Genomic DNA, 27,665 nt, shown 5'->3' with positions numbered 1-27,665 from the left:
CGCGCGTCTGTCGCGTGTCCGCGCCACGCGAGCTTCATGCATATTCAATAAGAAAGCGAGAGTGTTCTAGTTCTCAGTCGAGTCGTCCACGTACGTATAGTGTATGTATAATATAGTACCGGAATTATTTTACATTGAACGAGTGAGGAACAAAGACTAATAACGTCTACGACAGCTGTGATATACTCTAGTAGTGTAACCGCTGGCATATATATGCGGGTACGTACTAACGTAGATCTTCATTTTGTATTTGCTTTAAAAATCGATTAGACGTGTACACGTTAATTACATGCTGGACATGTTTTAACATCGAGAAGACAAGCACTTGCAATTTTCAGAGCAAACACAATCTTGGAGTGGATCTTAAGGAGCATTTTGAGCAGTGAAGACCGGTGAGTTTATGATTTCTTGCATGATGGTGATGATGCGACGGTGATGCTGCAGTGAATAGATACCAGATGATGAGTCACACTCGACAGACTTTAATCATGTCGAATTCGTGACCCATGCATATGGCCTTGTCTTTCTAGGTTTAGACCCAGCTAAAGTTAAATCCTTTAATCACATTTGAATTAATTATAGAGCGCGTAGATATCAAGATGACGATAGATATATTATTCATAGAGGTAGGCTAGATAAATGTAGTTTAGGTCTCGATTTCAGGCTTCAACTTCAAGTATGAATGATGAAAACACTACGCCATGTCATGGCCTACTTTGTCGTGGTGTTATGGATATTCATGTGTAGATTTAGGGTCTAGTTGATTGTCTAGCTTCTAGTTTTAGATTAAACCAAGTCTACTAACATTTGAAGAACAAAAATGAAGACTCTACTCTTCCTGTAAACTGATCTATATCTAGGCCTAGAGGTCTAGAGTAATACTAACAGTTCTATCATAAACATGAAAATGTTAGAGGTCTAACAATACATCTAGTCTCTTGATCTAGCTAGAATCTAATGTTTGATATAACCTAGATCTAGTTCAAATGAACTTTAAATAATAACTTGACATACATTTTGTTAACGGTCTTCGATTGTACACAGGTCTGTCAATGACAACGCTACCCAAAAGAGTTCGACTCTCACCAATACAGCACGAGGGTGACGCCTACAGCCAGGTGCATCCTAGCTTCTTTTCAAGAATTTTCGAAAATTAGGAAAGATTTTTCAAATCTTATGGCGTCATTTTCAACACAAAAATGCTTTATTTCATTGGTTCATGTATGAACAGATGTGCATACACTAAAGTTGCAGTTTATTTTGGCCTAAATGTCAACCTAAGCAGTTGTACATGTAAATGTAATCTTTCTTTTCCTCTTTTCTCTTTGCTAGCCTAAAATTACTCCCCCCCCCCCACATCTCCTTCCCCTTTACTTCAAAAGAATTCGCCTTCTTCTTCCTTCATGCAAACGGATTACATTTACATAATTCTCCTAATTTTCGAAAAATCTTGTTACTTGTTCCGTACATGTAGACCTAGACCCTTGCATACATGTAGCTCCACATCGTTATTTCACAGACAATATCTGAACATGATTGTTGATGTACCTGCCATTATCTTTGTTGATGGATTGCAAAGCCTTCCAGACACGGGAAACACTTCCTTCCATCGGAAGGCCTTTAAATGCATTGTTTAACAATGCTTCCATTTTTACAAATCTGAGATCCCAGCCGTGGCCCTACTTGTTCTCAGTGTTTGTGATAATCATGGTGTAATATTGAAGCCCTAAAAAACAATTGCACTTCAGAATGATCATGAAGTGCCTGAAAAAATACCGGTTTTACCATACTCATTTCCCCCCATTAGACTGAACTGCTATAGAACCGTTGGGAAAACTGCTTTTGAAATTTCGAATTCCAATCATAAATATCTTGATAATCAGACAGGCGATCGGCTTGTAAAAGTCAAGGGATTCCTGACTGACTTATGATTGCAGCATGAGCTAAATCCAGGATTTTGTTTCAGAATCTGAGACAAAGATACCCAATACCACCAGGTTATCAAGTCTAGTAGTAGAATAAAATAAGCTATATAAATGTAATTTCCTTTCTCATCACGTGTTCATTGTACTTGAAAAAGGGTATAAAAGAATTATATTGAAAAAAGAGGGATATAGAGGAGGACAGAGGGAGTAATAGAGAGAGAGAGAGAGAGAGAGAGAGAGAGAGAGGGGGGGGGGGGGGGTGGTGATGAAAGGGAGAGAGAATAAGGGGGGGGGGGGTTAAATCCATCCTCTATCAACGAATTGTAAAGGAAACACCGATCCTTTATATCGACTTTTTTCCTGATCAATAAAACGCCTTGTTTATAAATAGAACACCGCTCGCAGTACATGTTAAACATCATCAATTTACTTATATTTTTCGAGTACATGTAGTTCATGAAATGAAGATACATATTACTGAGTAGAACTATCGAGAATCAACAACCGACCCACATTTTGGAATTCACTTGAACCTACAGTACTCTGAAAATGCTTCTATACATCGTATACATTTAGACTTCACTTGAAACAATATCAAGTGAGTTAATGTTGTAAATGCTATTTGTATATTGATTTGAGTATTTTTTGTGTGATATTCACATGACATGATGTAGCTTGTATAACACGAAATGGTTTTCATTGATGTTGTATGTGATTTTTTCCCCTCTCTCCCTTCCTTACTATTCTTCTCTCTTAGTATCCTCTCCAATTTTTTTTCTACCTATCTATCTTTTTTCTTACTATAATCTTAGTTGGACCCCTTTTTAACTTTTTAATTGCACATCATCCTCATCTCGCTCCCTTCTTATTCTTTCTTTCGTCACACGTTCTTGTATATTTGTAAGTAAGTCTTTTTAGTATCACAAGCTTCGCTTCTCTTATGGGTCCCCCACACTCTCTCTTCAGCAAGAAACAAACAAGACTATTTGTTTCTCTTTAATCATTAATGATACAGGCTATATTGTGTATAATCTGTGACATTTATACTTGTGTTTTCAATTGTATAATGTTTTTTCACTTATTGTGTTAAATTCTTTGAGTCGGTGGAAATAAATAAATGAAATTGAAACTGGAACTGTATACCTGGACTCAATTTTTTTCTGGTATCAAACCAATGGTAACGAAACAAATTTAAGTTTAGTTTTGACCAAAGGAGATGACTGAAGTATACGTACCTTATCCCAATCTATACACCATGCATGAGCCCCCTACTTTGTGCTGATAACTGATGCTCTTTAAAAGAAGTCACTATGCACGTTGTTTCACAGAAAATATTCAATTAAAATCAACGAGAGGCGTTAACAAACCACTGCTTTGCTTTTCGTTTTTCCATCTATTATTATTATCATATTTATCACTAACCTATCCTGGGTTATTTGCCCCCCTCTCTCTCTCTCCCTCTCCCTCAAACCGTTGGCATTTAAAAAAAGATACTCGAAGCATACAGTAAGCCCTTTACAACAATGAATATTCATGAAGGGGGGAGGGATGAAGAACAAAAGGCCTGTTTATTGTCGGAGCAAGAGGTATTATTTGACCTCTAGGCATTGTTTTAAAAAGTGAAGCCCTCCCCCCCCCCCCCCTCACATAAGGAAATATCAGTTAAATGGTATATTTTTTTTCTCACTCACTTTGCTCACTCACGGATAGAATATATACATACATACATACATATTGATATTTATTGAGCGCCTTTACATGAACATGCTCAAGGCGCTTTACATTTTAAAAATACAAACATAATAGTTATATACTCTCCAAGTGCATTACACTCTAAAAAAAAATGACAATTACAAAGAAAACAAATGAGTTTTTAAATCTTTCTTAAAAAATGCGACTGAGGTGCAAGAATATATTTTTTGTGGTCCTCAAAGGGCTAGAATGTGATGCCGAAACAGATAGCAACAGTGATTCATAATAAATATGAACATGTATATCATTCATTATCCTTCAACAAATAAAAAAAGCCCCACCGCAAATATAATCATGTTACTAGTAATTGAAAATATTACCCAATTTACGTATGTTATATGACATTACAATATTCATTTATCATGCATAGAATAAATTTTAGTATAGATATTTTATGATTATATTGATCAGGAACGACAGGAGTTTGATAGACGGAGTTTGTTCACCTGGTATAAAAACAGTCATCAACTGCAATTTGAATATAATCTTTTTCTGTCTGTAAATATTAGCCAAACGATAAAATTCTCATTTATGAACTTTACAGGGTTCAAGTCGCTACAATTCCGCCGTATTAATTTACTACTTCGCGTAGTTTGACATTATTTCGGTCATAATACATTTTGAAATGAAAACTGTATTGAAATTTTGTTGAAGGTATAACAAGAGAAGACCCCCCCCCCCAAAAAAAAGGAGGGGATTGGAATGATATGGGAATGAGATAGAGAGAGAGAGAGAGAGAGAGAGAGAGAGGGAGGGAGGGTGGATGTAAGGGTGTGGAAAGGGTAGGAGGGAGGGAAAGAGAGACAGAGAGACAGAGAGAGAAAGGAGAGACATAAGGGAGGGAGAGAGAAGGGAGAGCGAGAGAGAGAGAGAATGAGAGAGAGAGAGAGAGAGAGAGAGAGAGAGAGAGAGAGGGAGATTAGGGGGGGGGGGGAGGAGTTGAGAGAGCTGAGGCGATTTGCGTAAACAACCTTTGTCGGTTATGGCCTGAAATCTTATCCAAGGTTTATCGTTGTCCTTTCTTTTCTTTTCTTCCTTTCTTCTGAAGACCACTCGTTATTTACATAGAAAGTAAATCCGATTTAGACGTTTGAAGGAAATCGGTGGAGCTACCTCACAATGATAGAAATTCCACAACAGATTGCTATAATCCCCATTCTTCCAATAAAAGACGAGCCTGGTAAAAGTAGTCTCCTTCTATTTAATCTTTTTTAATAGGCATATTAGACGGGATTTCTGTCTACAATGACTTTAGTTCCCTCAATCGACTGGTACGTTCAGGTCCGAAATGGTTTCTAATCTGTTCCTCCTGGCCCCTCCCCTCACAGCTCGCACCGGGTCCTCCCTCCGCTTCAAAATGGGCGAGAGATAGTTACTATAGACAGAGATAGGAGATAGAGAGAGGAAGTGAGAGAGAGAGAGGGAGAGAGAGAGTATGTGTGCGTCTGCATGTGTGTGCAGAGGAAGAGAGAGAAAGAGAAGAGGGGGTTTGCGATCATGTGCGATTCATCGAGTCCACAAAATATATTGCAGTGACGTAGTCTAATTTGTCAGACTCTGTTAATAAAGCCTTCTTCGTAACCATATAGTACACGGATATGCTAGTGCGGTATTTCATGGCAATATCAGTGTATGATAAAAACAAACAGTTTGTAAATGCAAACTAGATGTTACCAGTCGTATAACCATAGACGTAATAGAAATTACGTCTATGGTATAACCATGACGGTATAATTTGCGCGCACCCTTATAAAAATTAATGTGTATATAATTGCGACGACTTTATATTCGCTTTTGTTCGCAGGTTTTTAGCACATCCCTCGAACTCGTTATTTGTTATTGACCTAAAAATTTATTGTACTGGTATAAATCACCCATGCACATCATTGTATTCATAATTTGTAACCCGTGAGTCAGCATGCGTCCAAACATGGCCAACGTGTATTAATAGGCTTCAGCATTCATCATTCATTACTGGTAAGCGATACTTTCTTCCAATTCAATTCATTATAGTTATTTCATATCGTAACAACTTCGTATAGCATCATGTGTATTTGGAACTGTACACCTATTCAAAGGAACCTCATTCTCGTCGAGAACATAATCTAATTTCTACGCCGTTAACGATAGTTCGTTATTAAGGTGGTAGATTACGAATGACGCATTTCATGCCATGCGGCAGAATTTTACCCACCGAAGAGATTGAATCTATTATGGATTGATTTTGTGCTTTTATCTAAAGGTAGACGGTATTCCTTCAGTGCAGCCAACAACAAATTCCGTAGAACTTTGCAGGAATCATGAATATGTCATGTATGTCCTATCTGTGAAATTTAAACGTTAGCAGTGTCTTTCAAATTATGCAAGGAAACCTGTTTACTTTCTAGACTGACTGACTTTAATTTTTTTTTGCGGTAGTAACATACAGTTGTACATAAAATGAGCTGTAGAGGGTACATGAACATTTGTCCACTTCTTGTAATGGCCCAAATTAAACTAATTGAATCTTTGCGCAGCAAAAAAACATACAACACATACGGTACAAGGGTCTGAAAATCAGAATATTTGCTAAAAGGATTGCAATCCCTAAAGTCGTTCCGACAACTTACGGTCGTTATTTTCCTCAAAAAGACATTTTCAAGCCCTTTAGTTTCAAAGAAGATTTTAAATTAGTATTATCTTTCAATTACCACTGGATCTTTTTACCTTTAATGTACCTTTAATGTGGTACTTCGTCTTAAGAAGCGAATTTTCCTAGCAGCACATTAGGCCTAATACCTTGTTTGCTACACACTATCATGATATGATATGACTATTATGATGAGTGGCGGAGGTGACTGCAGCCTGTATGTATGAAAGTAGAACGGAAAAATCCCTCGATATTCGGGCAACAAGATCCCAGAATACAGACCTATCTTTATATTTTGTTGACGAAATAACATTTCTTTGGCTCGCTCACTTTGCTCCCTGGAAACACTTTGAAACTGGGAGTTGATATTCGGGAAAGAGTCTTAAGTTTTGATTTTACTTTAAAAGATGGAAACGCTTATCGACATTTTGAATAGTCCGACGTCCCATATTTTCATTCCTCAATAATTGTTAAAGCCCCACTGTATAGCTACTTGCGCCCTCTATATAACCAACAATGCCTAAGCGGTACCCGTTGATCCCCCATGATGCCCTTTTTTAAATGTTTATTGAGAGCTGATATTTTGATGAGATAACCACCTGTCAGTGACCTTGCAGGGAGGTCTAATCGCTCCATGCCAAACTAGTGCAAAAGGGCATTAAATAGAGAATTGATTTAATTATTCTGATATAATTATGAAAGATAAGCTTAGATTAATTATCTATTTGAAAGTCTTAGCTGTTAAAGTGTCCTTTTTTCTGGCTGAGTGTATATATTTTAATGTACTAGTATTACCATAATTCACATGGTTATAAAACTCATTTTAGAAAAACATATTCTCGGACCTTTCACAGTGCTGTCATTGTATCCTTCATTGATTACACATAATAGTTGCTGCAGCCATATTACAACAAAAAATTGGCTATAATTATTCATACACGAATTATAATTGCACGCCCTTGCGGCATTGTTCTTACTGATTTATAATTGCTTACAGGAAATGCATGCTGAGATACGAGGATTGTTTCATCCTTAAATTTCATGTTCCGCAATATTATTTGATTGCACCAGCTGTGTAAATGCTCTTGGGCAAAGCAAATGAGGTCAATATCAGGCTTCCTCCTGGACTATACATCGAGATTTGATACTGGTTTGTATCCAACAAACATCATTCCTCAGCTGAAAAAACATTGAATTTTGTTTCTATAAATTGAAATTAAATGATTTAAAACAACTGACAAAAACCAATAAGAAACAATAAACTAAACAAAAACAAAATAAAACCAAACAAAACAAACTATAAACAAAACAGAGATTTGAGGCTATACATTGATGTATAGGCGTACATTTTAAAAGTAGAAACAAATACCCAATTCCATAATAGATCTAGAGAGACAGAGAGACAGAGAGAGAGAGAGAGAGAGAGAGAGAGAGAGATTGGGGGGGGGGGGGGTGGGGCGAGGAACATTGTAGGGGTAACTTTGTTTGGAATCTCCATCCATCCAAATCTACATGAAACTCCTCCACTGTTTTTTTTTAAAGTCAATCATTTCGAATCGGTTGGAAAATAGACAGACACATGCAGTGAAAATAATGATCGTTGATCTCTTCCGTAGACAAAATTCAAATTCCAATGATTTTAATTCTATTTAAAACAGTATACAAGGAAACGACAAATGTAAAGTAATAGCACGAGAAAAGAGGAACTAACTAATTATTTATTATTTATTTTATTCATTCATAGCAACCAAGGGTTGGATTGATAATAATACATACATTTTCAACATAATTATGAACATTATTAAATTCAATACAATGAAATTGATAAAAACAGGAGTTGGAGTATTAGTTCCTCAGAGGCTGTTTTACAATAGAGAGGACAGCCTACTTTTGTTCAAAGCAGTATTCATGTTATGGGAAGAAACAGAACAAACTCTGTATCTTGTACACATGTACAAACAACAAGTCAGCTCAGACTCTAGGAAACTGTAGTAGTTTGATTTCAAGCATGATCGATTGCATTGATGTGTCACCTTATACTCTCCACCATGCACAGACAATACGACTTCGTATTCAAACAAAGGGCGTGAGAATGCAGCAGTATTATATTCTTTCCTGTATGGCTTGAAGCACTGAAACAAGTTTCATCAGTTTTCATATGTGTTTATGCCTTCATTTAGGCCTAGTTAAGGCCAGTTCACAGCAGGGGGTGGGAGGTGGGGGGGGGGGGGGGGTACTCACATATTGAGACATACGGGGTGTGCCGCTCGAATTGGTCACTTTTTCACCAAAAATCTCTAAGCATGGGTCCCATTTTTAACAAAAATGACCCTAAACATGGGTCCGTCTTTTCAAATATCAAATTTCAAATTGCGAACAATTGGGCTTTACTTCGAGAAAAATCACCCAAAAGGACCCTTAAAATGGGTAGGGATTTCGAGGCTTCAGCGGCGCACAAAATCTGAACCCACAGGGGGGGTTCTCAGTGCTGCGTACATGAGTGTAGAAGTGCGGAAAAAGATGTACATGTAGACTCATATTCATAATGATATTGACTTACTGAATTTGCTATGTTTGCACTCAAAGTCATGAGAAGCGGATTTCAAGTATGTTTTATGTCTCAATAGTCAATACAACTGGACCCTGATCCTGTATTGTCCAATGATTCTGTGAAATGCCCTTTGTGTTTTTTTGTTAATCAAATCACTGTTTTGCAGATGGGGCATGTAGGTCACACTTGCTAAAACCTTGATATAATTTTTCTAGGACACCTACCCCCTGGATATCCACCCCAGGATCACCACCTCCAGTCAACTACCCCCGGACAACTACCCCGGACAACCACCCCTAGGCCAACTACCCCTAGGACAACTCCCCCCGGACAACTAAACCCCGGACAACTACCCACTACGACAACCATCGTCTAGGACAACTACCCCCGGACAACTATCCTATGGGGTAGTTTTCCGGGGTAGTTGTTTAGGGTAGTTGTCCGAGGGGTAATTGTCCTGGGGAGTATTAGTCCTAGAGGGTGGTTGCCCTAGGGGTTAGTTGACTGGGGGAGGTTATCCGGGGTGGATGTCTGGGGGTAGTAGTCCTAGAGGGTAGTTGTCCTGGGGGGGGGGGGGTAGTAGTCCTAGAGGGTGGTTGCCCTCGGGGGTAGTTGACTGGGGTGGTTATCCGGGGGCTGGATGTCCAGGGGTTAGGTGTCGGGATACGGATATTGATAACCTTTATTGAATTATCTTCATATCGGGTAAAACTGGGAAGGTATGTGTTCTTCGTGGATTATGCCCGCTCAAAATAATTTTAATTTTGTCAAACCGAATATATTTTCATATTTGTGGTACTGCTGTTGAGGAGCAGAATAAACAAGGTATTTCAGAGTCTGTAAACCGAGACTATCATTACCGGAATTTTATGAGTAAAAAAAACGCCGGTACGTGGATCTGGAACACGCATACATCATTGGAAGTCTGCTCGGGACATAGAGCGGACTGGCTGTATTGAAATCCTGTTCATGTTCGGGGAGCTGCTGGCCTGGAATTTCAATACTGGACCTGTGTATTAAATTGTCTAAATTCTGTTTGGGATCATATCTCTAAACTTAAAAATGGCGTCCCGTGGTGAGTAAATATTCAATACACTTATATATATTAATGCATTTGTACATGTATGATGTAGGTGGGCGGCAGTGCAGGACTAGTGAAAGCAAACATTGCCAATGTAATAAAAGAATACTTTCAAGCAAAGTTCATTTATATGTACACGTGTTCACTGTTTGCACCAATTTGAGTGGGTGTATATAATGTAGATCTGTATGATATATGTAAATTTCTTGTTGAAGTTAATTTGCAAACATTATGTTTTTTCTCAGTTCATTATTTGCTTCCAAAAAATACATGATATTATAGCTTTGGAGAGAATAAAAGCCTAAAAGGGCGTGCCGCGGCTGAAGCACCTGAATATATATTGCGTAAACCATGGAGATTCGAATCTCCATCGCTGCGGTTCGTATATTCAGTTGCTCACTTTGTGAACTTTTAGTGGAATAATATCTGCTGGGCTGGTATTATGTGCTGAGGAAGTGGGTTAAAACTCATGTAGACCTCTAAGCTAAGGCTCTATACCCTATTTACAATATAATGTAGGCCTAAGTTAAGTGGCTATGCTCTGACATACAGACTTACAGTACATGCAAACCTTGCCTGTGATGTCTACATTTGTTGTATATATGTATCAAAACATATACATAGATTTGAGTGTTGCGTACATGTATGTAAATTTTATCATAAATGCATTTTGGAGATAAGTTCTTTTTTTCGCATGCCTTCTAATATACATCGAGTCTGGAGATTGAGCCTATTGACAAAAAAATTGTTTGCATAATCATATTAAAAAATGTGCTGAGAAGGTATTTTCCACCCTCTCTTTCATTTTTTCAAAAAAATGTTACATTGCACGAGGTTGCAATAAAAAGAGGGGTAACTACTCATACTAGTATATCTTTCTACTCTGTCTAGGCGGACGATTCAATTATGTCTATAGATGACTTCAGAAGAACAATAAAGAGCTGCTTTATGCAACATAAACGTTCGTGGCTGGCATGCATCGTACGATGCATCTAGTCTAGAAAACGAACGTTTTTAAATCAATTGTCTGCATGCGTATAATTCCTTGGCGTGTGTAAGTCCCCACTTGTACTATTAAATCTCATACAAGAAAAGACACACATGAAGTGAAAATGATGTACCTGTATTAATTTTTCTATTGTTTTCCAGTTTGGGGTTTATTTGTGAGCTATGCGAGGAAAAGGGGCCTCTTTTATTTGTTCATGGGTTGGTGTTAATATTTCTGGTTTGTAAACAATTTTTTGTCACGGTCGATCAGAAGAATACAGAAATTAGAATGAAATGTGACACAAATGCTCACAGCGACCCCACCTTTAGAAAATACGATGGGTATGACATACTGTTGAAATGTATCACCGCATTAATATCATTATTATTTTTTAAATGGGGATTTCCCTTTGTCTGTTATGAGATAGGTGTTTATTTTCAAAGACTAGCATACACGAGCCCACGAGTGACCAGTAGACGACCCTGGTAACACGCGATGAGCGCACAGCTGATCAACGCACAGATCAGCTGGGGCGGAGAAAGTGAGCTAGTCTTATACCTAGACATGGATGGCGAGTAACACAAAGTCACTATGTCAAAGCAAGGTCACGGATAAAATGGTCCATGCCCACTATACAAAACCGTCAACATTTGTATTTTGTCTCCTAATCCGGATCAGACATGCTTCCACTAAAGTGACGGTCCTATCGGATGAAAGTGGTAATAGTTTCTGTTTTGATCCTAAAAACCCTGAATCATAAATGTATCTACCAGGAAATACTTATAATCGGAGAATAGTCATGTTGTAAATGAATCCATCTCATTCCGACAAGGGAAAAAGACGTCGTTGATTGTATGAAAAGAAGAAGAAGAAGACCCAAAATAGAACTGCTAATTGGTCCGACGAGACGATTTTTCTAAAGGGTGCATTCATTTTGTCAAAAACTTTCGATTTCTAGGCTTCGTGTTGCTTTATGATCAGTGATGGTCATATTTCTCAGAGGAAATGATACTATGAACAGTATGATGCCATGATGTTCTGTCTAAGAATTTTTTTTTAAGTTAATGTATTGAATTTATATTCACCTCCTCCCTTTCCTTTGCGCTTTTCCTTTCCCCTTACCATTTTGCCATTTGATTTGGAAGGGTGGGGGGGGGGGGGGGGGGGGGGGGGAATACGCCGCCCCGGTATCTACACTTCCACAACTCAACGAGAAATGTAACGGTGATATCTATTTAAAAAAAAACATCAAGGATGAAATGTAAACAAGGTACTAAATATCCCCTGATTTCATTGACAGAAATAAATTTCAATCATACTCCACCTGTTTTTTTTGTGTGGATACATTTACTGTTTTCTGGCTTTCTTTTTCTGGAGGTCGAGGGGGAGAAGCCGGGGGCTGTAGTGTCAGATTTTGCATTCAAAGGGTAAGAATTCTCCCTCATTTATCACTTTGTTAGTCATTGAGAGCAGTGCAAATAACATTGGTCCTCAATCTCAAAGAATGATAAGGATATCCCATAATAGCCGATTCTTTAATCCTGAGATAAACAACGTTATCTCCAACCTTACACATATCGTACACTGTAATGTATTCCGAAATGGTCTGATTGTTGTAGGACAACGAAATAAGGAAAAGTTCATATTAAAGGGAAGATTGAAATCTACTATTAATTTCATAAGCGTTCTGATTATTTCATTCCCGTTTAGCAGAATAGTATTACTGTCACTGTCAGTTTGTCACATGCAAAGGAATGCTCGTGAATGCTCTTAATTAATTCATCATCGTGTTTGGGAATCCATTCTTTTCTGATTATAAACGTTCAATATGTTTGTGCAGTCCCATGTTAATTTATACGTGTTTGTTTTTATGTTGTTAGTAATTTTCAGCACGATTGAGCCAATTTGTTATTATTTTGATGGTTAAGAATAATCATACACATGATTGTATTGGCTGCATATTATCAGCCACTCAGCATGTAACTTTTAACAGTTTCCATCGAGTACCGAAGTGCTAATTTCACATTTGCTCGTCGTCTTGGTTTAATACTAGTTCTAAACAAAAGACCCAGCGCATGAGGTTCACCGCGACATCATTCAAGCGGTAGGATGGATCAGGTCAATTTTTTGGCGCTGATGTGATACCCAGCCATTGTTTTGCACACAATTGTTTGGAACCAGCATCCTTGACAACTTGGCTAATATGACGTCACACTTCGATACTCTAAATACAAGACATTTTTTTAGACGCACACAACAAGTATTATCTGGTCGGCAAATGTATACTGCGTTGACAAGTGTATACTTCTATCTTATTCATTAAAATGCATAAAGACAGGAAGGGACGATGTTATCACTTTATTATGAAAGTGGATATAAGGAGATAGTCATATTTCTCTTGCACTCAGTTTCCTTTTCAAAACAGAAAACAGTGCACCATAATGTATATACACTTGGAGGTGATGTGAATTTATATTTACAACTGGATATGGCCCCGGATTGTATGTACCTTGTTTCATTTTGTGTAGGAGGGAGGGGGGGGGGGGGGGGTCGCTACAGGCTTTCTAATTCCATATATATTAAATTTATGTATACATTTTTATACTCCAGTTTTCATAAGCAGAGCTTTATTTCATCGGGGCATGAATTGTATACAAGGATAGAATGGTTGCCCTTATTCAGATACCTGTAGACTGTAGTCTTCTTTATTAACGTCCCTGGTTCTTGAGCTTTATTTGCATTTGAGCTCAACAAGCTCAAATTTCGTTGTCAAAATTAGCATGCGGAAAAAGAAGTGATAGAATGTGCTGACTCAAGTGTATTTTGTCATTTCGTATTTTGTAATATCTCATTTTTTTGTAGGGCAAGAAAATCAAGTTTATTCCTCAGTCTGACTTTATCTCAGACTTTGTGGGGATCAAAATTAAAAATTCTTTAATACCAATATCTCCGTTCAAGACTTATCCATGGTTGGCGTAGGGAAAAAGGTGGGTGGACGGTGCGCCTCCACTGGTGTCCCCACTGGTGCCCCCGAAAAATGTGTTGAACTTAAATACCGTCGATTTTCCCTTCGAAAGAGTCCCAAGTTATCTCTTTAAAAGGATGGTAATGGAGGGAGTAGTGGTGTCGAAATATTATATATTTGATTTATATCTAGAATTGAGCAATGGATAGAATAGAATATACTGCAATAAGCTCAGAAGCAGCTAAAGCTACGGAACGGGGAAAAGAGGGCTGAAACCGAGAGAGAGAGAGAGAGGGGGGGGGGGGGGGGGGGGGGCTAGTGAGCAAGTAAAGGATCGAGAGACAGACAGGCAGAAGAGAGAGGTATAGAAAGAAAGAGAGAGGCCTGAAGAACATAATCTATAGGTTCAAGTTTAGGGTTAACGTGTTGATGTGTGGTAATGATATTGGATCATTGTAAGGTCATACTGAGGTCAATCTAATGAGGTTCCAAGGCAGCGATCAGAACGTGTGATCTCTTCATCTCGATCTACATTCAACAAACTGTAAGTTTCTCTTTCATAAAAAATAAAGCTTATAAAAGGTTCTTTCATCTGAATTGAGGTTTACAGGCCCCAGGTTCTTTTTCCTACGCACGTGACAGCAGGTATACAAGAGTTATTAAAGAGAAGGTTGAGTTCTGGGGAGAGGTGAAAAATAATTTGTGAGCGTTATCATTGTGTGGAAGAACATCAGATGAAAAAATGTTCTCTGAAAGCATGGATCTTCAAATGCATTTATATTCTGAATATGAGAAGTAAAAACTTAAAAATGAGGCCCGATTTGTATGTCATAATTTGTGTAGTCCTATGTGTACAGTGCTTGTTACTTTACCAAGACTTTGCCAAATTTCTTATCATTTTGATGGTTTCAGAAGCTTGCAGTACACACCAATACTTATGTGCTACATGATCAACTTTTTCTTATCGATTCCACAACGTTTCTTTCACTTGAATGCAATCGCATGACCAGAACTCATCTTTATCTTTATAGACAATTTATTAAATGGATTATAATCTCATGTATTACATACATGTATATTGTGAAAGAAAGTGGTCAGAAAATATTTGAAAAACTAAATATATAGCACCTACAGTATACCATGGAATTTGGGAATGGTCAAAATAAAAAGAGTTTACCTCTCCATTGCTGAATAAACATCGCATGCACTGCACCGACTCAGAGATAGGTGCAAAATCTAGACGGAGTCCGAGATGCAGTCATGTGACATGAAAGTTTGATCCAAACTTTATAGTTTCTTCTTGTCATATTTATTAAAACTATATGAGCAGTAAGAGGGTATGAGATGCAATTTTTTCAGCCGAGGGGACGTTGCCTTATTTATTTGTATCTTTATCAGAAGTCAACCTTCGAATTCTTTACATTGAAATTGAGCTACTGACCTACACTTGTATGTGCTGAAAGTTCGTTACACCCGAACGCCCCCTTTTAGCCTATTTGCATTAGGTCGTCAGAGGATTTTGAATGAATCTTATCAAGGACATTGTCCTCCCTGATCCATGGAATTAATTAATGTTAGATATGATCCCTCGATTAATGACTTCGTAAATTCAATTATGGCATGCCATATGGAGACGGAAACCGTTCTTCTACATGATTTTCTTGCTTGAGTCGTTTTCTTATGTTTCGTTTCAAGAATCAATGCAAGATTTCTTGATGTAGGCTTATGATTGTGTATCCCTCCCCCTTGCATTTCACATCTACAGCCCACCTGAAAAAGGTTTCGACATGGTTTTGCGTTGATATTTAATTAGATAGAGGTGGCGAAATTCATAAGAGCCAGAAAGTTGAGAGGCAGAGAGAAAGAGAGAGAGAGAGAGAGAGAGAGAGAGAGAGAGAGAAATAATGAACCAGACTTTGAATTGCTTGCATACATTACTATAGTCATATTTGCTTTTCACTTACACCGCTACTCCAAAGTGAGCAACCTTCACCTTTTATTTGTTCTACCCTCAGCGAATTGTGAAATTAATGTTGGTTTGAAAGCCATTGAAAACCAGTTAAGCTGCCTCAGCAATGGGAGTTATAAGTGTTGCTAATGTTCATTAGTACATGGATGCCTGTTCAGGTACATAATAGCCTGAATTCAGGCCCTGGCGAGTTATTTTCATGCCATAGTTTAGGCTTTTTTTTGTGTACAAACTAGCTCATTATAGGTTTTTTTTAGGCGGCCTGATTAATTCTAACTGGCATCCCTGATTAGTCTTGCAGCATAGTCCTGCATGACGAAAAAAAAAAGAAGACACAAAATCTGAATACTACAAGGATGATATATTCAATTCATGTCCAACGATTGCATTGAAGGATGATGATAGCCGTATGGGCAGATTTTACAAGAAATGTTGGTTTATTCGAAGTTGACTACTCGCTTATACCAAAGACCTCTTTGATAATACCATGTCCCATATAATGTATGCCTCTAAATGTGTTTGTTGTCAGTGTAAATTTCAGATTTGGTCATTTTGGTTTGGTTTGCTTTGTAATGATTGCTGTACCAGAAAACTTCATTAATGTAGTATACAATCAACAGGATTACACACATTCGGAATCACTCGCTCCTAGCTAATTGTCTCCAAAGTGGAAATAAAGATGATCTGAATTGCCACTTATTTTGATTTCTGCAACAACATACGATTGCTTTCGCTTTCGTATACTCTATACTTAGTTTGCAGACACAGACCCTTGCAAGTCATTATGCGTATAGATGTCTGCATTATAATACTACAACATGCTCTGTATATAAGCCGCTCCTAACAAACTGATAGATCTAGTCTATGCTCAAGGCTTAAGAAATTGTGTTTAAAGTGTAACAAATTAATGTCTGTGTTTGCAGACTATACTGTATACCACGCATTTGTCCTTATCCAATGAGATACTGTTTGAGCTGGGGGTGATTTATCGACTAAAATTGATTTCGATTAAAAAAAAGAAAAATCAATTTTAAGGCTTCATGAAACGCCCCTGGAGTAACAATGATTCCTTTTGTGACCAAAGTAATGCAACGAGCAAGATAACACTCCTTGCTATATCCCTGAGAATGGAGAGACCAACGGGCTACATCATTTCACCCCCCCCGGGGGGGGGGGGGGGGGGCGGGGGTGTTTCATAAAGCTGTTCGTAAAGTTACGCATTACGTTACGAACGACTTGTATATGAAGTGCTAGATAGGATGCCCGAAGTTTTTCCTGGTGTTTTAACAAAGCGCGACTATATTTCCAATAACCTCAATCAAATTAGTGCTGAAAATGTACTTTGTATTAAAAATGTTTGTTATAATAAAAATGTTAATCTACATCTTCACAGTTTAACTTTAGTTGATGCAGTTAAAAAATGATTGAGCATCCCATTTGGCTTTTCATATAAGTCGTTCGTAAAGTCGTGCGTAACTTTACGAACGGCTTTATGAAACACCCCTAGGTCAGATATGCTTTTTCAATTCACATTTCGGTTAATTTTCTTTTTATTCCTGTTAATAATAGTCTTGTTTCTTTCGTTCTTCTCCCCTTGTAGGTATCACCATGACGGAGCCGACTTCATACTCGCGGCCAAACACCCGGTCTCACTCAAAACGCATGTCGGAAGAGCCTATGAAGCCCACTACCAACGGAGCATCGGCTGTTGACCGGAAGGCTGGACAATGGGGGCGTGCATGGTAATTACTTCGTTAATTATGGAATCAGTTAGATGTATGCTAATGTGGCCATGTAAAAATAAGCCAGTTCATAGTTGCAGTCTGAGCAAGAGAAGATAAAAGTCATCGCAGACCAAATTGTGATTTACACGGAGACAAAATACGTGCTCATGAAGGTTATGTAATCATTATTCATTTATGCACAAGCAGTGCACTTTATGATACACAGGTGGTAGTATTCTTTAAAAAGGGGAAGCAAAGGCTATTTATGTAGCACTTCCATTACTGCAAGAGTGATTATTTCAAAATGTCCAAATGGGGACCTATTCATGTTTTGAAGATCTGTTGATACTCGGGGTCATTTGGGATATATGCTAATCGTGAACTGGTCTATTCAGACAGAGTATGAAAATGGGAATTTAATGGCATCTAAACGTTGATATCATGAGCTCATACTTTAGAGTTGTACATGTAGTAAGAATGAGAATGTGAGAAAGAAAAACCTATTTGACACAACCAGAAACTGATGGATATAGGCTGGTGCCCCGGGCCGCACTTGAAGGGGCGCACACAAAAAATTAGAAGAGAACAAAACATAGGATAAAGAGGATGATGGATACAAGAACACGAAGAACAAAAGGATAACTAAAAACATACAGAATGGAATCGAATTGTGGGTCTGTACTAATTGTTATCAGGTTGCGATTGATTGAATCTCAGGGACATATCGAAGATGGCTTCATCACCTTTTGCCTAATACCTTAGTCACACCAACAAAACAAAACCGACGCCAGCCAAACAATAGACCGAACAAACTATATAATTATTACGTTACCCCGAATGAGCAAAACTGTGTCGTTTTTGTCTCGCCTGCATAGCAAAAGCGAGACATAGGCGCTGCTTTTCAGGTGACGGCAGCGGCGGCGGCGAAAAAACATTTGATTGGATGTATGATTAACAGTTGGTACCACCTCCATTCCCTTCTTACCACCCCTCCCCTACCCCTCCCCTACCCCTCCCCTACCCCTCCCTTGTCCCCACCATCGCTACCCCTACTTACTTACTTACTCACCCACCAACAGGGAGGTTGACGTGTTCACCACGGTGGGCGTACTCGCCCTCCTCACCCTCATCCCCTTGGTAGTATTCTACGTCCACGTCGCCTGTACCCACTACCAGTGCTCTCTCATCACCCCTCCCCTGGAGATGCAGAAGGGCGCCCTCACCCTCACCATGCTGTGGGATCAGATGCCGTCCATCACGTGGGATGGCGTTACCATAACAGCCATCTGGATGACTTTTCAGGTAAGATTTTATCATATAAGGCAATACCCATCAATGAATATCAATGTTCTATTTTAAGCCAAAGTTTACGAAAAAACAAAGGTTGAAACTAAAACTGTGAATCCTCAAAGTTCATTCAACTTTGTTCATTATAAAAATATTGTGTGGCCGAGGTTGGGTTCAATAATGACTATTGACAGAAAAAGATTGATCACATGCCACGTGCGCATTTCATCCAGACTTTATTTATAAAAAAATGAATACAAAATGTAACAACATATATATATATATGGTTAGGGTTGCAATAGGGGGTTTGGGTTGGTGTTCGGTCCCGGGTCAAATGTAAAGTCAGACTTTTGGTGATTGTTCTGACTTGAAAGTGGATCATTGTTTTGTCGTCCAATCTTGGAGGCTGCACGTCGAGGCTAGCATCATTACTGAAACCACTTTAAAATAATTGATTGGAATGTTCCTTCTCAATTGCACACGTAGTGACATTCTAAACTGAACTGACATAATGTCATGTGTGTAAATTGAGTTCATTGTAATAAGGAGCACGACCACTCGTTATGACTATGCCAACATCATCCATTTCCTGGTTGTTCTTTCGCACGCAAGAAACTACTTTCTCCATATGTATATTGTTTAGATTATTGTTGAAAAGAAATCAAGATCCATTTTCTTCACGATTCCTTGATTTTTAAATCACAATAACTGCTTCGCTGTACGCTGTGTATACTAACATGTATTCCATTCTAAACTGGTATGACGTAATATCCATTCAATTATCCATCGCCATTAATATGACATACTTTCTTCTTTATTATTATTGATGAAGAGTTATTGAAACAAAAACGATAGTCACGGTTAAAAAGAAAACGTATTCAACATGTTAAACTTGTCACGTAATGAAAATGCTGTCAACTATGGGCATGTAGTGTCATTAACGGCTAGACGAGATGGCAAATATACACGTGAAATCAGATCACGCTGGATGTGAATATAACGGATTGTCAATCGATGTTTGCTCTTCGAATCAGCCACTTGACTAGCTTGTTATGATCAGCGACCCTTCAAGGAATGATATCGGCATTCTCCTTAAAGTCGTCTATCTTGTTGATCGTGAGCAAATATTAGAATCATTGTTGCTGGCGCATTCAAGGCGTAAACAGCGTAAGATAAAGTCGGTCAAACCTGGACTCGGTCCATTTTCAGGCTTAGAAAATATGAAACATCTCGGAAAAAGTATGTCTCCGGTTTTAGGAGGGAAACCCGGATGAAATATTTCTTCAGGATGTTTCAGGGGCTGCGGGGCATGCATGTCCCAAAACCCCCTATGTATGGTTGACGTAGCCATAAAACTTCAAGCCAATTATTATTATTATTATTTATTCGACCATTCATATAAAAAGCAGCATGGCAACAGACAAGTACATAATAAGAATGAACAAACACATGGAAAGAGATAAGGGAGCAGCAAGTGGGTCAGGGTTGCTCAGGAGGTAACGCAGTCCTGACGTAGGGATGCGTCATTGACTAGCGCGGGTCTTGCAGGTGGCATTTGAGAGAGACATTAACAATAATAAAATATAGATGTAACGTCCCCGAGAGCCTATAAAACAACTATTCCTCGAATGTTAATAATGATGATGATGATGATGATGATGATGATGATGATAATAATAATCATGATGATACTAGTAATACTACGTCTACTACAACTACTACTAACAAATAATAATAATGATGATAATAATAATGATAAAAATGATAATAATAATAATGAATATAATAATAATCGTCATCAAAATAATACTCAAAATATTCATCATGGCAAACAAATTTCAGATTGGATTGATCCTATTTGCATTGACGTTTGTAATTAGTTCAATGAACTGATTACAAACGTTAATGCAAAAAAGATAAATCTAATCTGATCAAAAGTTCGCTCCTTGTCTGAATAACACTGTATGCAACCAGGGATATGTGAGTTTAACTCACATATCCCTGATGCAACCAAACTTTTCAAAAACACGTAGCCTCGTTTCACTCAGTCGTCATTATGTGTACCTCAGAGAGAGAGAGAGAGAGAGAGAAACGGGGGGAGGGGGGGGGGGGGGGAAGAGAACAGGGAGGAAATTGAATGAGATCAGGGGGGCTTTTGTTAAAACATGGTGAACGACTCTGTGGGGGGAGAAAAAAGCTCCATTCATATCAACCCTCATGAGTACCCCCAATTGGTCTCGATTCGTTGCAACCACAATGGTCACATACATACATGTGAAGGTGTTATTTTTTTGTTTTCGTCAAGAGTTCGTCTAAAGGACTGGCTTCAGTTGTTGGAGCTCATGAACAAAATTGGCGTTTCTTGATGCGTGACTGATAGTGCATTTACAGGATTTAAAGCGCGCAAATAAGAAAGAAAAAAATGACTGTAAATTCATATAAACGACCCTACGGCTAGTACGTAGCTGTACAAGGCGATAACCAAGGGGGGGGGGGGGGGGGTGGGGGTGGAAGGGAGGGGGTGGAGTCTACATTCACAGACTCTGATTTGACACTTCAAGTACAGAGCTTATGCAGCCAGCCTAGTCTTAGAGTGACGACACTGTTAGGCACATCGACTAACCATGGTTTGTGTCTGCAAACTAGGGGGAGGGGTGGGTGTGGGTGTCGTAATAATTACTACATTAGTGAGCCTGTCCACTCAATAGCAAAACATGTCTACTTATACTACAACCCTACATCCATATAAGCTACCGTAAAGCTTTCTTAACCCATGGACCTATTACGAATGGACATTCATCGTTTTCTTAATGAATTCATTGTGATTGTCTCCGTCAATGTCGTCTCAATAACATTCCCTACATGTTTCGTCACTTTCATCTCATCATGGTCGCCGCCAAAAAGCCGGGACAGAATCAAGATAGTGATTTTACACATGTTAATCTACATGCGCAGAAGATAATAACTCGCCTAAATCATGGAAAATAGATGTGTTTTCCCCTATTTCCTCATAATATTCCAGAGTTACAAAGCGCAGGGCTTATAAAGATCATGGCCTTCTAACTGTTTTATAAGGTCATGGGTGTGTGCGAAAGTGTGCGAATCAGTAATAATACATTTCATATCAAAAAAATCGTCTGCTTTTCAACTTTGCCTCTCCATTGGGGATGCTTTCATTTAAGACACACTCTTACAGAGCACACCATCCAAACAAAACCCAAGAGAGGGAAACTGCTCCTTTGTCAATGACCTCAAAATTCTTAGCAGTCGTTATTGTTAAAACAGCTGAATGTTCTCATTAAGATGCTCATAATCAGAAGGCGGCGACTATCATTGGATCAAAGAAAGAATCACGATGAATGTCCATTTCGTAATAGGTCCATGCTTAACCACATCGAAAATGACACCTTCTCTGTACAGGTTGTGCTCTTCTACTTGCCGGATCTCTTCCAATATATCATTCCCGGCTACGTCGGCGGTATGCAACTCGGGGCCGTAACACCGTCAGGTATCCGGAATCCTTACCTTATCAACGGCTTGCAGGCATGGTTCATCTCCAACGCCATTTTCGTGGCGAACGCCCTCTATTTTGAATGGTTCTCGCCATCCATTGTGTTCGATCACCGCGGCTCGCTCCTGTGGTGCGCCAACGCCATCGGCATCTTTGTAGCTACATTCGCCATCGTGAAGGTGAGTTACTATTCGTGGGAGCAGCGAAATCAGTTGCATAATTAGTTATTAGTGAGTCAAGAGGTCACACTAAGATATTTCGTATACAATGAATATGAATGAAATATCTATCAAAACTTTCATATTTCATTCGGATCAGCCACTTGACTAGCTTGTTATGATCAGCGACCCTTCAAGGAATGATATCGGCATTCTCCTTAAAGTCGTCTATCTTGTTGATCGTGAGCAAATATTAGAATCATTGTTGCTGGCGCATTCAAGGCGTAAACAGCGTAAGAAAAACTTTCATATTTCATTCGGGATTTTGATCCACTCGCTTCCAAATATGATTGTAACTAAAAGATAATGATTTTGTTAATTCTTGCTAATTCATGAACTTAAAGACTGAAATCATAGATAAAAGTGTAGCGTAGTCTAGTCTCTGCAAGTGAACAAAATAATCAATGTGAACTATTTCAACAATAAATTGTGCTTAGATAGCTCTGTTAAAAGTTTCCCTCATCTCATATGCTGACTGGGATCGCATCGCATCGCATATCAAATCCTAGCATTTGTTCTCGATCATCGAACCAGCGGAAAAGTCGAATAATTAAATGTCTATTTATCGTACACCCTACGATGTGTCGTTTGATGAACTGTTCCAATCCGTGTATATTTCCAGGCTTACTTCTTCCCGACCCACGCCCCTGATCGTGTCTTTACGGGTAACATCTTCTATGATTACATGATGGGAATCGAGTTCAACCCCCGCATTGGAAAGATGTTCGATTTCAAGGTAAGAAGCCCTATGAATTGTATACACCAGAAGCGTTGTCACTGGACCATTTTCCATGTAATTAATGACTATTTCTATTTGAGTTTGGGGTGTATCGGCTGGTTGGCCATTATCAACTTTCTCAACATCATCATTGATTAAAGACCCCCTTCGTTACTGTCTTTCGCAAGCAGTGCATGTTGCGTGATGAAAGTTTTGTGGCCGGGGTGTACATTCTCTTTAGTTGACGAAATCATTCACCGACCCTTTTCGCTTCCTCCTTCCAGCTTTAGTTTACTGAATATACGGCCGACCGGTTTTTCTAAATGGTTAATGGAAAGAAGTAGAATATCTATCATAATTGTGTATTGTCATATCATACTTTCCTTGAGAATCACGTAGACAACGAGTACAATATCGGTAACTTACCGACCAATATCCTTTCTCGTCCAGCTGTACTTCAACGGACGACCGGACCATCATCAGCTTGTCAGCACAAGCTCTATAAACGTAGTTTACTCTTCTCCTGAATTTTATGGACAACATACGTAGTCTCTGTATTCACAAATATAAACCGGATTCATTTACTCTTTCCAGCTTTTCTTCAATGGACGACCGGGTATCGCAGCCTGGACCATCATCAACTTCTCCATGGCCATGAAGCAGTACGAGCTCTACGGCTACATCACCAACTCCATGATCCTAGTCAACTTCCTGGAGTTGATCTATGTGGTGGATTACTTCTGGAACGAGGCATGGTACCTTCACACCATCGACATGCACCATGATCACTTTGGATGGTACCTTGCCTGGGGTGATATGGTCTACCTGCCATTCATGTATACGCTTCAGGTGGGCATCAAGCAATTGTGTATTTTTCAATTTCAATTTTCAATTTCAATTTTTTTTTCTTCAATTTCAATATCAATTGATTTATGTTTCCAACAAAACATTACCAATAAATTATAAACATTAACAAAAATGTAGAAATACATATTGGAAACAGAGGGGTCCACTAAAAAGCAATGCTTGTACAAGTGTGAACGAATTTGATTATTGGCGATGCCTCTTCATCTATATATTTTTTTGTTTAGTCCCTTATAAACTTGAAAACAGGTGTGATCTGATCGCACCAAATCCTCCAGTCAATCGCGAATTTACACACTCTTTACACTGTAGTACATACACATATCAGGTTGCAATTGATTGGAAGCAATTGCAAGTGTTTACAAGACCGGGTCCCGGATTTTGTTTGTAATTAATTCAAGTAGCTGGAGTGAGCTGTGTAGAGCCTCAAAAGTGTGAACTACACAAAGCTCTAAATCCTCGGAATACGTCATAAATGAATGTCTAATGGCCTATATTCCTAAAAATAAAATGGTTAAAAAGACGATTGTACGTGCATACAACATTCGTGATGCAGGAGTTTTTTAATATTCTTGTGTTGATGATTGAGATTATTAAAGAATGGCGGTCGACTGGTTATTCATGAAGGGATTCTAATAAACATCGGTTCGAAACCCGCCGCGGCACTAATGTCCTTTGGCAAGACATTGACCTACATTTGCCACACTCAACCCTGGTGATGTAAATGGGTACCTGGCAGGGATTAATTCTCTGAAATGCTAGAGCGCCGCAATGGCAGCACAGCTAAAGCCGGGGTAATAATCTCCAAGTTTGGAAGTGCTTAGTGATTCTAATAAGCGCTATATAAAACTGAGTATTATCATTATTATTATTATTATTACAAACTTTTCTTTTACCCACAGTGCTTCTACCTGGTGTTCAACCCCGTCGATCTCTCCTGGCCCATCTTCACCGCCATCTTCCTCCTCGGAACCGTCGGCTACTACATCTTCCGGTCGGTCAACCGGCAGAAGGACTACTTCCGGCGCACAAACGGACAAGCCCCCATTTGGGGCGCCATGCCCAAGTACATCGACGCCACCTACATGAGCGGTGACGGGGAGGAGAGGAAGAGCAAGTTATTGCTCTCGGGCTGGTGGGGTATCACCAGGCATATGAACTACACTGGTGACCTGATGCAGGCAGCGGCCTGGTGCCTCTCCTGCGGAGTAGGACACATCTTCCCCTACTACTACCTGGTCTTCATGCTCATCCTGCTCATCCACCGCTGCCGGCGGGACGAGGACCGTTGCCATGCCAAGTACGGCAAATCATGGGACCTCTACATGGAAAAAGTCCCATGCAGGCTTATACCTTACATCTACTGAAAATATTGCGAAGTATAACGTAAAAGTAGTCAAACCTGGTATCAGGAAAAGTCCAAATAAATTTCCCGACCAGCTTCAGAATAGTAATATCAGAAGCATGTAACCACCAATAACGTTTGTAGAAACAAATTAACATAACACATTTCACTTAAATGCCCCTCTCCTTACGTTAGCCAATCAGGATCTATATTTAATTATTAACAGCTGTATCACTGCATTCTGATTGGCCAATGCTAGGAAAGTTGCGATCACATTATACGTCTATTTGCAGAACGTCACTCGGCATTTATTGGCAGCGTACGTTCTTTCCCTGAGCTTTCGGGAATCGCGGCCTTTCCAATATCACTTTATTCATTTAATCTTTATTTTTTTGGCTCATGATGTTGAAATTGGTCGGAATTTAGCTCAAACGAGTGTGAACTCTGAAGGCCCCAAGCTCCCTGAAAGGATTCTTGCTGGTAGGCATAACAGTGCCGAACAAAAATAGAAATACGTTCATGTACTTCTTATTGCATCCGATCATCACCTAGTCGTACACCTTCAGATATAAAGGGGTTTAACTGACGACACAAAGAACAAACACAAAAAAAACAAACCTGAAACAATTTTTACGAAACACACACAAAAAAAAAAATTAAAAAGCAAAAAAAAAATCAAAGAAAAGTTTTTAAAAATGGTGGCGGGTTTTTCATTATTATGCTTTTTTTTCCTTTGAAAATGTACAAGATCAGATAGCCTGTACGAGAATATGATTGAATTCCAAAGCAGGGCATTGGAAATCGTTCTGATACAGTATTATCATACCTCCAGCGTTCCAAATAACAAAACTGCCAGAAATCGTTTACTAGGCCTATTTTTGTAGATACAGTGTATCTGCAAAGTTATGGTGCTTGAAAATGAAACTCTTCTGATGTTGTAACATCGGAAAAGCAGAATTTCATTAGTATTGTTGTTTTTCGATGATGCATGCCTGTCAATGGGCTGATTTTACTGTAAGGCACAGTGAAGTAATCAACTCGCGTAATTTGTTTGATAGAATAGCATTTAAGACTTAACCCTTATCATGGCATTTCGACCAAAGAGCTGGCATGGAAACTAAGGATTGCTGTAAAAGTGATGGCTTTGAGGAAGAAATAATCCGTTGGTCCTTAAAAGGTCCTCAAAACCATTAAATTGTAACAAAGTCTTTGGGGTTCTAGACTTTATTTTATGCACAATAAATCTTGTGAAATTTTATACAGGAAGATGTACAGAGATTGTAATTGCCACATACAGATTTATGTCGCTTCGATTTTGCTCGAGATTTTGCTCGAGATTTTGCTACAAGTCTCCTTGGACTAAACCAACAACAGCAGAAAACGCATACAGCGCCATCTGTTGTTAAAACCGAAACGGGCAACTAAATTTGATTTTGTGGGCGTATTTTTGTTATCGCAGCTTCGAAAAGACGGCAACAAACATGAGAAATCGAATTGAATTGAATCTATTAGAAATGAATTTCATGACAACATCTTTAAACGCTACTGCCATGATAAGAGATAAGAGGAAAACAATTCTTGTGTTTATGTCCAACCTTAAGACTGAGGTTGTATTTCTTGCCAAGAACTTTGTACAATTTTATTCTAGAAAATGTAAAGAATGAGAAACAAATTTGTTCGTAGAAACACCGTCAATTGACGCTAACTGTAGATGTGTCACGATGTTTGAGACTCTTGAAAAAGTGCCAATGATATATACAACCTCATTCAACTGTTGACCAGTTTATTTATGAAGGTCTAAAAAAAAGGCTGATTTTACTTCATAATGATTAAACATGGTGCTTCAATAGACAATTTGTAATGCTGAACTCTTTAATTTCAGGCACAGCGGCTTGGGGAAATATTTAGAAACAAAGAGGGATGTAAATACATTTTTCTTCTACACAAATCAATGAACTTTAATATTTGTAACCCTGAACCTCAATGTTGCATTTAAATGAGCTCCGGGGAAAATACACATTTGTGGATACTGAATGACTTAAAATTCTCAAAATGCAGAACTAGAAATTTGTATCGCTGAACTTAAATGATATATTTTTTTACTTTGTAATCTTTACATTGTAAAATACCTATTTTTG

General features: G+C 38.7%; 1 protein-coding gene across 3 annotated transcripts; it reads left to right on the top strand.

The window, feature by feature from the left end:
• The first annotated feature begins 242 nt into the window (after positions 1–242).
• On the top strand, positions 243–26,140 carry LOC100890065 (7-dehydrocholesterol reductase). 3 transcript variants are annotated; one of them, XM_030984844.1, is made up of 7 exons: positions 243–392; positions 17,461–17,602; positions 18,664–18,886; positions 22,292–22,561; positions 23,223–23,336; positions 23,913–24,167; positions 25,085–25,549. In XM_030984844.1, the coding sequence occupies exons 2-7, from the start codon at positions 17,469–17,471 to the stop codon at positions 25,547–25,549; spliced, it is 1,461 nt and encodes a 486-aa protein (XP_030840704.1). In that variant the 5' UTR covers positions 243–392; positions 17,461–17,468. The 3 variants fall into 3 exon arrangements, with proteins under 3 accessions (XP_030840704.1, XP_030840705.1, XP_030840703.1); XM_030984845.1 differs by lacking the exon at positions 243–392 and adding an exon at positions 5,544–5,654; XM_030984843.1 differs by lacking the exon at positions 243–392 and adding an exon at positions 9,684–9,932 and having other exon boundaries at positions 25,085–26,140.
• Positions 26,141–27,665: the final 1,525 nt, after the last annotated feature.

Source organism: Strongylocentrotus purpuratus, unplaced genomic scaffold, assembly GCF_000002235.5.
Source record: "Strongylocentrotus purpuratus isolate Spur 01 unplaced genomic scaffold, Spur_5.0 spur5_scaffold_14, whole genome shotgun sequence".
Lineage (NCBI taxonomy): Eukaryota > Metazoa > Echinodermata > Echinoidea > Camarodonta > Strongylocentrotidae > Strongylocentrotus > Strongylocentrotus purpuratus.
This window is presented reverse-complemented; position numbering and strand designations above follow the sequence as displayed.

Coding starts and splice junctions, on each gene's coding strand:
- LOC100890065 (XM_030984843.1), top strand. Junction 22,562..23,222: donor CTACATTCGCCATCGTGAAG/GTGAGTTACTAT, acceptor GTATATTTCCAG/GCTTACTTCTTCCCGACCCA. Junction 23,337..23,912: donor GAAAGATGTTCGATTTCAAG/GTAAGAAGCCCT, acceptor TACTCTTTCCAG/CTTTTCTTCAATGGACGACC.